Source organism: Phaethon aethereus (genome assembly GCF_964289735.1).
Source record: "Phaethon aethereus genome assembly, chromosome: 7".
Classification (NCBI taxonomy): Eukaryota; Metazoa; Chordata; class Aves; order Phaethontiformes; family Phaethontidae; genus Phaethon; species Phaethon aethereus.
In genome coordinates, this window is record NC_138583.1 from 19101031 (window position 1) to 19113170 (window position 12140).

The window sequence follows — 12140 nt, forward strand, 5'->3', positions numbered from 1 at the left end:
CCTGCTCCACTGAAAATTACTAAAGATGGAAACATTTTATGAAATTCTTTTTAAGGACATAGCATTTTATAACACGTGCAATGATTTTACTGATGATGCTTAAAGAGTTTATTATGTAGAGTAATTCCCAGATGACTCAGTTGTACATTGGCATGGAAAGTATGCCGTTGCCGCCTCAAGAAAAGGATTTCCCTCTGCAATTTAGTCTGAACTTCAGGATGTTTATGTACTTTTCAGGCAATCACAGGGTGCAGGGATGGTGAAACCTAATAAACCATTTACATTTATAAGGCTGCATTATGTAATTGAGCCGTCAGAGGAGACTTGTCCGTTGTCTCATTTTTCCAGAGATGCTTTACTCCAGCCACAGAATACAGGGCAGGCAGGGACCTCCTGTGTCCCTTTAGTCCATCCCCTAGCCCAGCATTTGGTCACTTTAAACCATTGATTTAAGTCATTCCCTGCAGATATTTGTCTAGACTCTTTTTAAATCCTTTAGTATGGAGATTGCTCACCTGTCCATGGCAATCTCCTGTGGTATTTCGGTGTCTGTCTGTTGGAAAGATTTTCCCAAGGGATATTCTGAATATCCTCCTGCAGTTTTAAGCTTGTAGTTTATCCTGTACCCACTGGATGTGGAGAACATCCTAAGTGCTGCCTCCAGCCTCTTTTTTTCTTTCCCTAAGGACCTCTCCAGTGGCACAGTGACCACCCTTTCAGCCACCCTGCACTGTGAAAAGCTGCTCCTGAAGCACCTCGGGCTCTAGGCTGAGGGCGCAAGTTGCTCATGACATGAGTGGCAGCAGCAGCACCTCAGGAGGCAGCTGAAAACAGGGCTTAGTCTCAGCAGGCAGAAATCTACCTCTGCCCTTGACCTGGTCGTTAACCTTAGTTAAACACTGTAAATGGGCTGTGGCTCAGGGTCTCCATCTATAAAATGGAAATAATAACACTCACTTGAAAACCACATGAAACTATTGCCAATCAGAGGATCTTTTAGCTAGATCCTACAGCTGTTACAGTGTGAAGGTCGCCTTTAGGGCCAATTCATAGTGTACTTGCAAGGATATTTTTTTTAATGGAATAAAGTGTAACTAATTTGAGATTCACGGTGGTGTAAGGTAGCAGTCTAAGGTAGTTTATGGATGCAAGGAACATGCATAGATGGCACAAGCTACCATGTGGGATTCCCATCCCAGCACATCTGGTCTTTATTTTTCTGCTAACAGAGTAGTTATTTCCTGGACAGAAAGTTTTCGTTTCTGGCGTATATAGTAACTGAGAAGTAGGGAGAACGCTTGGGGACTGGCTGGGGGCAGTCGGTGAGGACCCGTTGACAGTGGCATGTGCGGAGAGCCCAGCGTGCCGATCCCACCCGGGCTGCAGCTGTCTTGTGCGAGCACATCCAGCACCTCTGTGTTTTATGGCGTCCTGTTGTGCGTTTGTTTTGCACGTTCATTCTTTGGTCATATGATGCATTGTGGTAATTTTGGTAGAGGGACTGGCTTTAGTTTTCAGCCATTTAATAAGCGTATTCTCTGTTCTTTCCTCAGTTTCGATCAGCACAACCAGCCCCCAGGAGGCATTGTCATAGACAGAGAATCTGAGGTTTACAAGATGCTCCAGGAGAATCAAGAGTCAAATGAGCCACCCAGACAATCTGCTTCCTTCCTCGTGTTGCAAGAGATTTTGGAGTCAGAAGAGAAAGGTGAGCACTTACTGCACACTAATCTGAGTGTGTTTTTCCCTTTTGCCGTTCCCTGGGCTGTGTACAGTGTTTAAGAGTGACATCTAAAACTTTATTTTCCTTTCTTAGCTGGTGATTGTTCAAGGTAGCATGTGTAGATGGTCTCCATCTCTCTCTTTCACTAACTTTACTCTCAAATTTCCTCTCCTTGACTAGTTTCAGTGTTTATGGGCCCACATTGTTGCTTATTCATTAGTTGAGTGCTTGAGAAATAAACCCCTACAATATTTAGTTGTCAAGAAGGAATTTTAGAGGTTGCAAAAACTGTTCTATACTTTCTCAAGTTTTGCCCCTTTAAGATAATATTCACTGATTAAAGACCATCTTAGATTCAAGACTTTGAATAGGACCACAAGATAGGGCTCTTCAGTGAGTCCTAAAGCTTCTGATCTCCATCCCTCTACACAAGCAAAAGGATCCACTTCTGTAGCTGAATGTAAAAATATGGAAGCTGAGTTACAGCAGGCAGTTCATAGCTTTTAACCTCTGAAACTTTGCTTTGCTTGGCATTCTTGATCTGACATCTGGACTTGGGCAGTTCAGGGCTATAGACTTTATGATAAAAAATCCAATTAACTAACTGAGGTGGGGGCCAAATCGTACTCTCTTCTCCCCTTAAATAAAATAAAATAAACAAATAAATAGGAAAAGAATTCCAAGAACGACTTTTTTTTCTTAAACCAGTTGCGACTTTTGTCTTTTGTGTTATTAGTTTGGCAGTGGAACATTCAATTTCATCCAACAAAAGCCTAGTGCTGAGATACTCACCACAAAAGGAAACAGATTAGCCAAGTGCTGGTAGGTCTGAGGGATCTGTAAGGGAACAGCAAAACGAAGGAAATATGATAAGGAAACAATAGGAAGAAAGAAACCAGTATCTTGGAGTCTTTAATATGCTGTTAAAATACCTCCCTGGAAGCATCTTTTAAATATTTAGTGTTTGCAACTTGCCCCTCAGGGTTCAGCTCCTGCATGGAAGGGACTGGAGTAGCTGGGACTTCTCACGCATCCAAGGTCCTCCCCTGTGCTTGGTAGTGCTGAAGAAGATAAGAAGCAAAAACTTACTTATTTTATCTTCTTTCTTTGAAGATTTGCAGCATTATTGGTATTCTCTGGCACAAGGTTTGCCTGCCTGATCACAGGCCAGGATAGGCTTTGGCATTGCTCCACCGTGAGCTGATAACCACCCATGCGGAGCAGGGCCGGGAGGTTACGCAGCCCCAAAGGAATGTCTGTCCCCGAGGAGCCAGTGTCCCTGCCTGCCGCACCGCTCGGCCGGGCTCACAACACCGCTGCTGCCGAGTCAGATCGTGCCCACAGCGATGAATGGCACGTTTGTCTGACTGCTGCTCTGAGCCTGCCTTCAGGCGATGGCTTGTGAGTAGCAGCAGGGAGCTGCCTCCCTGGCTGGGACAGGTCCCCTGGGGCATCGCTGACTGTACCGGCTGCACTGACTTGCACCAGCTGAGAGCCTGGCCCCGGACACGATCTGTCTGCAGGCACTGGTGTGTGGAAGCATTGTGGCTGGTCTGTGTTTAGACCTGACCCTGCACTCATAGGTGGAGGGCTTTTGGCAAGGGTGGAACAGGTTATGTTTCCTGTGGGTATTTGGTTAAGCTGATTCCTTCAGAGAGATTTAAAAACACGCTGTCAATGTTGATGTGAGCAAAGTGCTGTTTAAGGCAGAGGGAATGAGCAGAGATGATAGGGAAGAGCCTGAAAATGTGGTTGCTGCTGCTTCCTTCCCAGCAAGGGTCGCTTGCAGTAACTGTTGGAGGCCAGGAGCTTCCTGCTGTGTTTGGAAGGTGCATGGGCTGTAGCCACCCTTAGGGAACCTGTACTTCTGGACCAGTGTCCCTGCACAAAGCTGGGTGCAAACCTCTGAGCTGAAAGCTGCCCCACAGGCAGAGCAGCGCAGTGTCATCCGCCCCACAGGTGAGCGCTGGCACTCGGGCTGCTCCCTGCACTCAGCTAGGTGACAGGGAGATGCAGTGGGTAGTTCTCAGCTTTTCCCCTCAGCTCTTCTGTCAGTGGTGCTGCTGCCTGACCTTCCTGGTCACCAGGGTGTGCCTTTGGAGAGGTTGTCCTTCCCTTACACCAGGAACGACCAGTGCAGTGTGCTCTTGGCTTGACACTTAGTCAGATGGGTTTTTATCAGCATGCCTCCCGGTCTGAAGTGGCACAGGCCTGCCCATCAACCCCCTCTGTTTCTGGTGAAACATCATGGGAGTCTCTGCAGCCCTCCTTCCCTTGTTCCTGGTGTTGAGCATCTTGCAAAAGTCATATAGATAAGACTAGTCACATCAATGGTGTCATTTTGTAAGAGGCTCCTTTTTCACTGCAGATACTTAAAGGCTTGCCTTGTATCCTGTATCTAGGATCTGCTGCCGTTGTAGGCATCCAGGTCAGTAGATGTCTCCTGTGAAGGACCTGCAGGTCATCCCTGCCCCAGAGAGGTTGCACTAGGGAGATGCCATCCCTGGAGCATGCTGTGCAGCAGCAGGAGAGCACAAGGTTATCCTCAGTGTCACCGGGCCCTGCAAGAGCATGGAGTTTGTTAAACAAACTTTTAGGAGTCTTGGGGGAGCCAGCCCCAACATACACCAGATTGCAGGCTGGAAAAAGTCTTTGATGGTCTTCCCTAGCCTGCCAGGACACCCACCTCCTCTTTCTGAGTCCAAATCTGGCAATCGGCTTGACCCTGAGTGTGTGATCAGGACATGGCAGGCAGACTCCAGTGCTGCCAAGGCTGGGGCTGGGGCTGAGGCTTTGCTTTGCTTTTTGCATCTGTGCATGCGAGACATGTCAGCTGAAGTCTGATGGGCTTTTAAGATGAGAAGAGACAGTATCTCATCTGCCTGCCCACAGTCTCAGGCCTTCAGCTGTGTCCCTTCTCTCCCTCCTCCCCACACACTCCTAAATCCCTGCCTCCTTTCCATGCATGAATTCCTGCCTCAGAGTTGGGGTTAAAGGATGTCACCCTCCCTAGCAGAGTGTCTGCTTGGGAAGAAGAGCCTAGAGCCACGCATCTCACATGCTCTGAAGCACTGTCCTTCCACCCCCAGGAGACCCTACCAAACCATCTGGATTTAGGAGCGTCAAAGCCCCCACCACAAAGGTGGCCTCATCGATTGGGAATGCCCAGAAGCTGCCCATGTGTGAGAAGTGTGGATCTGGCATTGTGTAAGTAAGCCTGTCCCTGAGGTTGCAGGCCATGGCCAAGTATCCCATTCCTGTGCGGGGGGCTGAGACACTGCACCCAAAACACTTCACTTATTTACTTATCCACATCCAGTGCATCTAGAAGCTGGCTCAAGGCACATTTTTTCTCACCAGCTTTGATAGTGCTAACTTTGTACTTCCCCACAGTGAGGCAGGAGTTGGTTTTCCCTCTACAGATCCGTATCAATGGAAACCAAAACAAGTACCTATGAGACAAACCTCGAGACAGTTGTTGCTGCAGTGTTTTGCTTCCTACCTGAAATCTGTTTACAGCACCCAGAAACGAAATGACCTTTCCATTCAGGGTCTGTATATTTAACGCTTTTCATGTCTTGGCATTCCTAGCCACTAGTGGTGACTGACTTGCCTTGGCGGTCAGAGGCATTGTGGACTGGGAGAGCTGCGTTCTGCTCCTGGCTCTGCTGTAGGACCGCATATCTCTGCTGTGTCTACACAGACATAATTTTTGTTGTCTTTATGTGGGTATGTCCAACTTACAGCACAGCAGGGGCACGGGTTCAATACAGAGCTGCTGTACCCTTAAGTGTGACAGCACAAGAGATCGAACCCATGTCTTTGATTTGCCGTTCGGTTTCTCAACCACAAATTCTTTCCTACAAGTCCCTTAGCTTAACAGTTGACTCCAGCAGTCAAGTACTGGTAGCCCACCTGCATTGTCATGGAAGAATTCAGATTTCTCCCATGCTGCCCACCACAAGCTATCAGATTGTTGTCAAGACCCACTACACTATGATTGCATGGTCCTAGTGTGCCTGGAACACCAAGGACCGGCAAAGTCATTACAGAGGCAATCCACAGCCTGTAAAATATGAATCAGAGACAAACCCTACAATTATTCTACCAGCTGGGTAGATCTGGAGAGAAAGCACAAGGCTATGAATAGTACTAAAAACTAATGAATTATGGAAAATATAGATGGCTGCTGGAACAAAATGATACTCCTGGCAAATTGTTGTGTTGCTGCTGGTGGTAGTTAGCGAGTTGCTATGTAGTTTTCCTCATCATCTGCTGGGTTAAGCTGTGAAGTTTTCCAGTAAGAGCTGGACACGTTTGGCTGGATCCCTTCACTGCAGCTCCTGAGCAGCAGTGTCTGAGATCAGAGCCAGGATCTGGTCTCCGTGTCTCTCCCATGTCCCTGGCGGTGTGTCAGTCACTAGCAGAAGAGCAGTGGCTGGCTGTGCAGCAGCCTTCATCCTCCTCAGTTAGTTAGTGGTGGGCAGTCATTTCTGGATTTGTTCTGCGATACGGTTGGTTTGGATCTGGATTTTACTCCCCAGATGGTAAAGCTGATGCCTGCTATTTGGTCCTGGGCATTTGAAAGTTGTTGTGCTGTCTCCAGCCATCAGTTAAAGGTGCCATCACAGTGATTCTTGCCACGACAGCTGATAAAACTGTCCCTGTGAAACTTAGGCAGGCCAGTGCTAGGAAACACTTTCCAGAGGAGGGCTCCTATGCCAACATGTGTTTGGCTCTAAAAGTGCTATTAACATCTGCCTGCCCTGAGGTAGGACCTATACTTTGACTTATCACGAACAGAAGAATATTGTCCACCTTCAGTGCTGATGTGGGTCTGGGCTGAGTGCAGGTGGCTGGGGAGGAGGGATGCAGTGGCGAGCGCCTGGTGCTGAGGGCTGCTGGTTCCTTCCCCAGAGGGGTGTTTGTGAAGATCCGGGACAAGCAGCGTCACCCAGAGTGCTACGTGTGCAGTGACTGCGGCACCAACCTCAAGCAGAAAGGACACTTCTTCGTGGAAGACCAAATCTACTGCGAGAAGCACGCGCGGGAGCGGGTGATTCCCCCAGAGGGCTATGAGGTGGTCACTGTCTTCCCAAAGTAACCTGCACTGCTTGCAAAGCCAGTGTGGATGGTTTCTCTTCTGCTGCTCTTCCTTGGAAAGCACCATCCCTGCCCCCCTGCCAAATCTTGTTTGCAGTAAGGAATGCTAGGCATGGCTTTGAATTTCCTTGCCATTATTAAGCCTCCATCTGGTCACATGAGGTATCACTAATTGTTCAACGTTCTTTCTGTCTCCTCTTTCACTGTTGTGTTTTTTTTAATGCACAGAATTATTTTTTTCCCCTCCTTTGTGCTGTCAATCGCAGAGGAAAATCAGAGGCCAAAGTCCAATTACAATTCTTCTGCGTCCGTTATTTGCCTTCTGTTTGCATTGAATAAATGGGGTGAATCCACAAGGCAGATGTGTATGCTTTCTCCTGGTGTCCCTCTGCACTGGACCGGGGTTCCCAGGCAGCAGCAGATGTGCCCAGTGCTTACCCTGGAGAACAGCGGGAGGGAGTTACGAAGTCGAGTCAGATGGGTCTCAGAAGCCGCCCAGCTGCTGCTAGCAGCTGCCTGCTGGCACCCAGCAGGGGCCAGGTGGGCACAGCTAAGCTGCAGGCCATAGCTGGCACTGGTGGCCTAGCTCCAGTGCAAGGCAGCCAAGAGCTGCCTCCTCTGCATCCAGCACCGCTTTGTGACGATGGGACTGGGCGCTTCAATGCTTCCCATTGCCACTTCACCCAGGCGCCCCTCGCTTCCCATGATCACAACCCGAGCCCTGTGGCAAAATGTCCACTTGATGCTTGCTGGAAAGCAGGAAGTCCTGCAGCAAAGAGGTGAGGGTTTGAGTGGCTGTAGTCCCTGTCCCTGCTCCATCTGGCCCTGTTCATTCTGTGCCAGCTCCCTCTGCTCCCTGCACCACAGGCTCTGGGCTGGGTGCAGGCTGGTGAGGGTGGGTCTTGCCACCACACTTCCTCATCCAGTCCAGGCCAGACCCCATGTTTGCTTGTTTCCATCTGCAGACATTTGTGTGGTCCCTTGTGCAAGGCCCCGTAGTGTTGCCAGAGGCATCTTCCCACTCCCTGTGCCTCCCAACCTGCATGGCTGCTGGAGGACATCGTTGGGATTGATGTCAGGAGGGGAGAATATGCACCCTGTGCACTGGATGAGGGGCTGATGGTGCCCAAGCAGCAGCACCTCCACTCATGTATAGCAGAGGTGGTCTGGGGTGAGGTTATTGCTCTGCTCCCACCTCTGAATGAGATGGTGCCTGTTCTTTTAGCTGTCAAAATAAAGGGTTTCTAAGATGTATTGTCATCTTTGCTGTAAAGCAAATTGCCAGAGGTTGAAAACAGAAAGGGTTGTAGCCGCATGCAGGTGCTCTCCAGTAGGCACAGGGCTGCCTCCACCCCTGGGGGTAGCAGGTGCATCTGCAACAGCTACAGCCAGGGTCACATGCCTGTCCTGCAAAGCCCTGGCCCTCTTCAGCAATGCCTTCCTCTTGCACCCTGTGCTCCCTTGCCTTCACGATGAATCCCACCACAGCACAGCTGCCTTGCAAAAAAAAAAAGACTCCAAAACCTGAGACCCAACACAAAACCCAATCCTCATCTGAGGTAAAGCTGACCTATCACCATGATTGTAAGCCTCCCACTGTTTAGATCAACTGTGCAGCTTTATGGCAAAAAAACCCCAACCAACCTTACAAACCCAGCTAAATTTAGCTCATGCCCTCAGGCTCCTCCTATGGGCAGTGGCAAGTGAGTGAGGATGGCATAGCTCAACCAGCATCCTCCTCATCCTGGGGAAAGCAAATCTCCATGCTGCCAGCATGCACAAACTCCAGCTGCTAACATAAGCAGATTTATTTTTCAAGAGTGGGGTTTCTGTGGCCTGCTGGGGTGACATCTCCCCTCACCGCTGCTAACAGGAGTCAATTCTCTCCCCCATGCAGCGCTTTTCCCCCGGGAAAGGCTCTCCATGCTGCAGCACTGCTAGGTGCGGGCAGCCTGGACTGGACAAAAAGCCAGTGGAGCGGTGGAAGCAGTAAACCTGTAGGAACAAATGGCTCTGGCTGCCGTGGCAGGGGACCATGGCTGCTCCCAGCACTGCACACTCCTTGCTGCCCACTTTCTCAGGCTCCTGGCTGCCTGCCACACATGGCTACTCGCTTGCCTGGCAGGAGAAAGATGCCAGCCGCTGGGGCCATCTGGTGTGCTGCACCCCAACATAAGCACCTGCAAAGTCACGAAACATTTTTATACTGTACAAATGTCCTGTTCCAGCTAACCTCAGGAGCTTGCTCTTGCGTCAGGGGGTCAGGACGGAAGAGCCTGAACCATGCCTGGCATTTCCCCTACCCTCCCCACCCTGGCCCCACGCTGCAAACACGACAAGCCCCGCTTTGTCCAGGGCCCCATGCTTTATCATCCCAGCCGAGCTCCTGCAGCGAAGGCTGGCAGCACTGTTGGGAAAACACTGATGGTGCAGGGCTTGACGCAGGAGTCGGGAACTACAAAAGGTTTGTGGGGGTAGCTCCGGAGGTATAGGTTTCTAATGCTGATACCAGTGTTGATCTAATTTATTACTGTGGGAACAGGCTAGCGAGGCAATTCACATTCATTACTCAAGAGGACTTCAATCACTCTCTGATGTAGCTTGATGAAAAACAAACTGTATTCATTTTTTATGATGCAGGACAAAATATCTGGCAAACTGCAGTGTTCACAGTAGTCTGACTTTCCAAATTCCTGTTGAGTTTAGCAGTTGGCATCAGGAATTTGTCAACAATAACAAAATAGGTTAAATGGGGTCACGCCTGCAACCACACTGAGCCACCTGCTCCAGAAGTTAGCAATAACCTAAGAAATTACATAAATTGCATCAGGCAGCTTGTAAGGAGCTAGCATCCTGCCAAAAAGGGACTGTCTCATGTATGTGTGCAGCACAAAGCACAATCTGTCATTTTTAACACCAGTTACTTGGGTTTCTGGTTGTGGCCTCTCCCTGCCATGGCCACATTGTGCCCCTTCTCCTTGTGCAGCAGACAGCCGCTGTGTGCTGCTGCTCCCTGTTGGCTTCGGGCACAGGGCGCCAGGCTCAGCTGCAGCAAGAAAAGCTGTGAGCACAGCATGAGCCATGGGCCACGGCAGGCTGGAGAAGAGGACTTGCATGGGACAGACTAGCACATCTCCCTTCTGAGCTGAGAACATGAATCACTTATTTAAAACTGCACAGTTAAAAAGACCCTGCTGGTGGCAGTGACTTGACAGAGCTGGCCCCCAGGAGATAAAGCAGATAGAAAGGGTTAAAAAAACCCCAACAAAACCAAACAAAAAAAACCCTAACAGCATCATTGAGACAGATCTCATTGTCACCTCCTCACACCCCACACCATCACCACCACTCTCCCATCAGCAGAACAGCCAGTTGCTCCAGTTTGCACATTTAAGTTTAATTTGCTAATGGCAACCCTGTGAGCTCAGACTGTTGTCAAGGTGGAGTCTTGGCAGCTCAAACATCATCCTTGTTAGGCAGGTAAGTAAAAATACCCAAATGATGGTATGTGCAGAGTGCATTCAAGTGCTGGTTGAATGCCATTAAAGATTCTAACATGAGACAAGTTTACCAGGCGTTTTCTTGTCATCATCTGGAAAAACCATCAGCAGCTTCTCCCCAGTCCTCTCCAGCCAGGAGTAAGCTGTTCACCAAATTAAAAAAAAAAAAAGAAACCTGCAAATAGACACACAGTAGCAACACACAGGCCTGCTGAGACCCCATCTTTCAGTCCATGCATTTGGTCTGAACACCACGAACATCTGCAGACACCCCCAACAGTAGGAACAACAGCTGAGAATATCTGGGTGCATTTGTCTTGTATCAGCTGAAATACTTTTTTCCCCTCTAATGGACAATCAAGGGGACATTATTTCACCCAGAACAATTTAAAGTCATCAGCACCAGCCACCTCCCCTACCCCCAGCATCCTCACATTGTCATTACTGCACTCATTTGTGGATCTCCCACTACCTGTGCAAAGGAAGGCGGCTTTCTGAAACACCAGCACCCCTTCCTGCAAAGCGCACAGATGCTGGACCACTCCTTCACAGATTAGGTGGATAGCAGGTGTGAACATTACTCTTGACTACAGGTATAAGAAACGCAAATACCATGCCAAGAAGGTACTGTGCTTGCTTTGATCAATGACGTTCACAATACTTTGTGAGCCAAAAGATTTAAAAAAAAAAGGGATGGAGAGATGTGCTCCTCTATGGCAGCAAGCAAATATGTGCATTACTTTAGCTTTTTGAAGGTGGGCTACAAAAGCAGTCACAGCTCCGCAGAGTGTCTCCAAGTAACAGCAAGCTCCACACATTGCTAAACAGTGGCTACACTTCACTAATGCTACTGACAGCATTAATGCTAGTTTATGCATTTTTATGAAGGTAGCAATTATTATTAAATCCTAGCTGTGCTGGCTATGGGATGGAAACCCTTGTTCATTTTTAATTTCCACCATATTGCCCTGCACTGACATTCAGGTAGCTGTGCAGGTTGAGCAGGGTAAATCAGTCTTCAAAAATTAGGTAAGCCTGTGTGGAAGCAGTTATGTCAGTTATTAAAACTTTTACAATTATTCCATTTAGATACTATTGTAGATACATAATTTACTCTTAAATCTTGTAGTATGTTTTCGCTAGCATAAAACAAAGCATAAAGGAGACCAGCATCATAGCTCAGCAAATTTAAGCAACAGGTGGAAACAGCATACCTTGGACTTTGCATTGTTCAGGCTAATAAGTAACTGAAGAGAAAAACTTAAAAAACTTTTATCTGTAGCAATTAGAAAGAAGACATGGCTTTCAACAGGCAAAGGTCAAAGCCAACCTGCTCACGAACTTAACAGATTTATTTGTTCCCTTACAGAGGTAAGGATAAACATCTCTCACTAATACAAAATAACTTTCTCTAAATCAGGCTAACAGATTACTCTCTGTGGAAAGTAAGAATGATCATGAAGTGACTGGAAACTAGTTTCCAAAGTCTGATAGATTACCTAGGATTTTATTTTATTCCATGTTAGCTATGCCCTGGCATAAGTAGCACAACTGCAACTGTGACAGCTCCAGCTGCAATTCCATGACTGCAGCTTCTTATTACACCTAAATGACATTTTCACAAACCAGAACTGGAAGTTTAAAAGCTATCTGATGCCCAAGCTGAAAACCATTTTTTACAGCTGGCTCTTAGAAGCTACATATGCAAGTAATATCCTTCACCTGTCTTTCCTGCCCCACTGCAGTCACAAACCCTCCTTTCTCACAAAGCACTCCTTGCTCTTCCACACACCCCCAACAGACATTTTGCACTT

At 48.1% G+C, this 12140-nt stretch overlaps 1 protein-coding gene across 1 annotated transcript in view; it reads left to right on the top strand.

Moving 5' to 3' along the window:
• Positions 1–6827, top strand: part of PDLIM1 (PDZ and LIM domain 1) — a gene marked incomplete at both ends in the record, with an annotated part of 43651 nt that extends 36824 nt beyond the window's left edge. The window contains 3 exons of the mRNA XM_082001917.1: positions 1554–1708; positions 4813–4930; positions 6641–6827. Of these exons, the coding sequence (XP_081858043.1) occupies positions 1554–1708; positions 4813–4930; positions 6641–6827 (460 nt within the window). The remainder of the gene's footprint in view (positions 1–1553; positions 1709–4812; positions 4931–6640) is intronic.
• Between the last annotated feature and the right edge of the window lie 5313 nt (positions 6828–12140).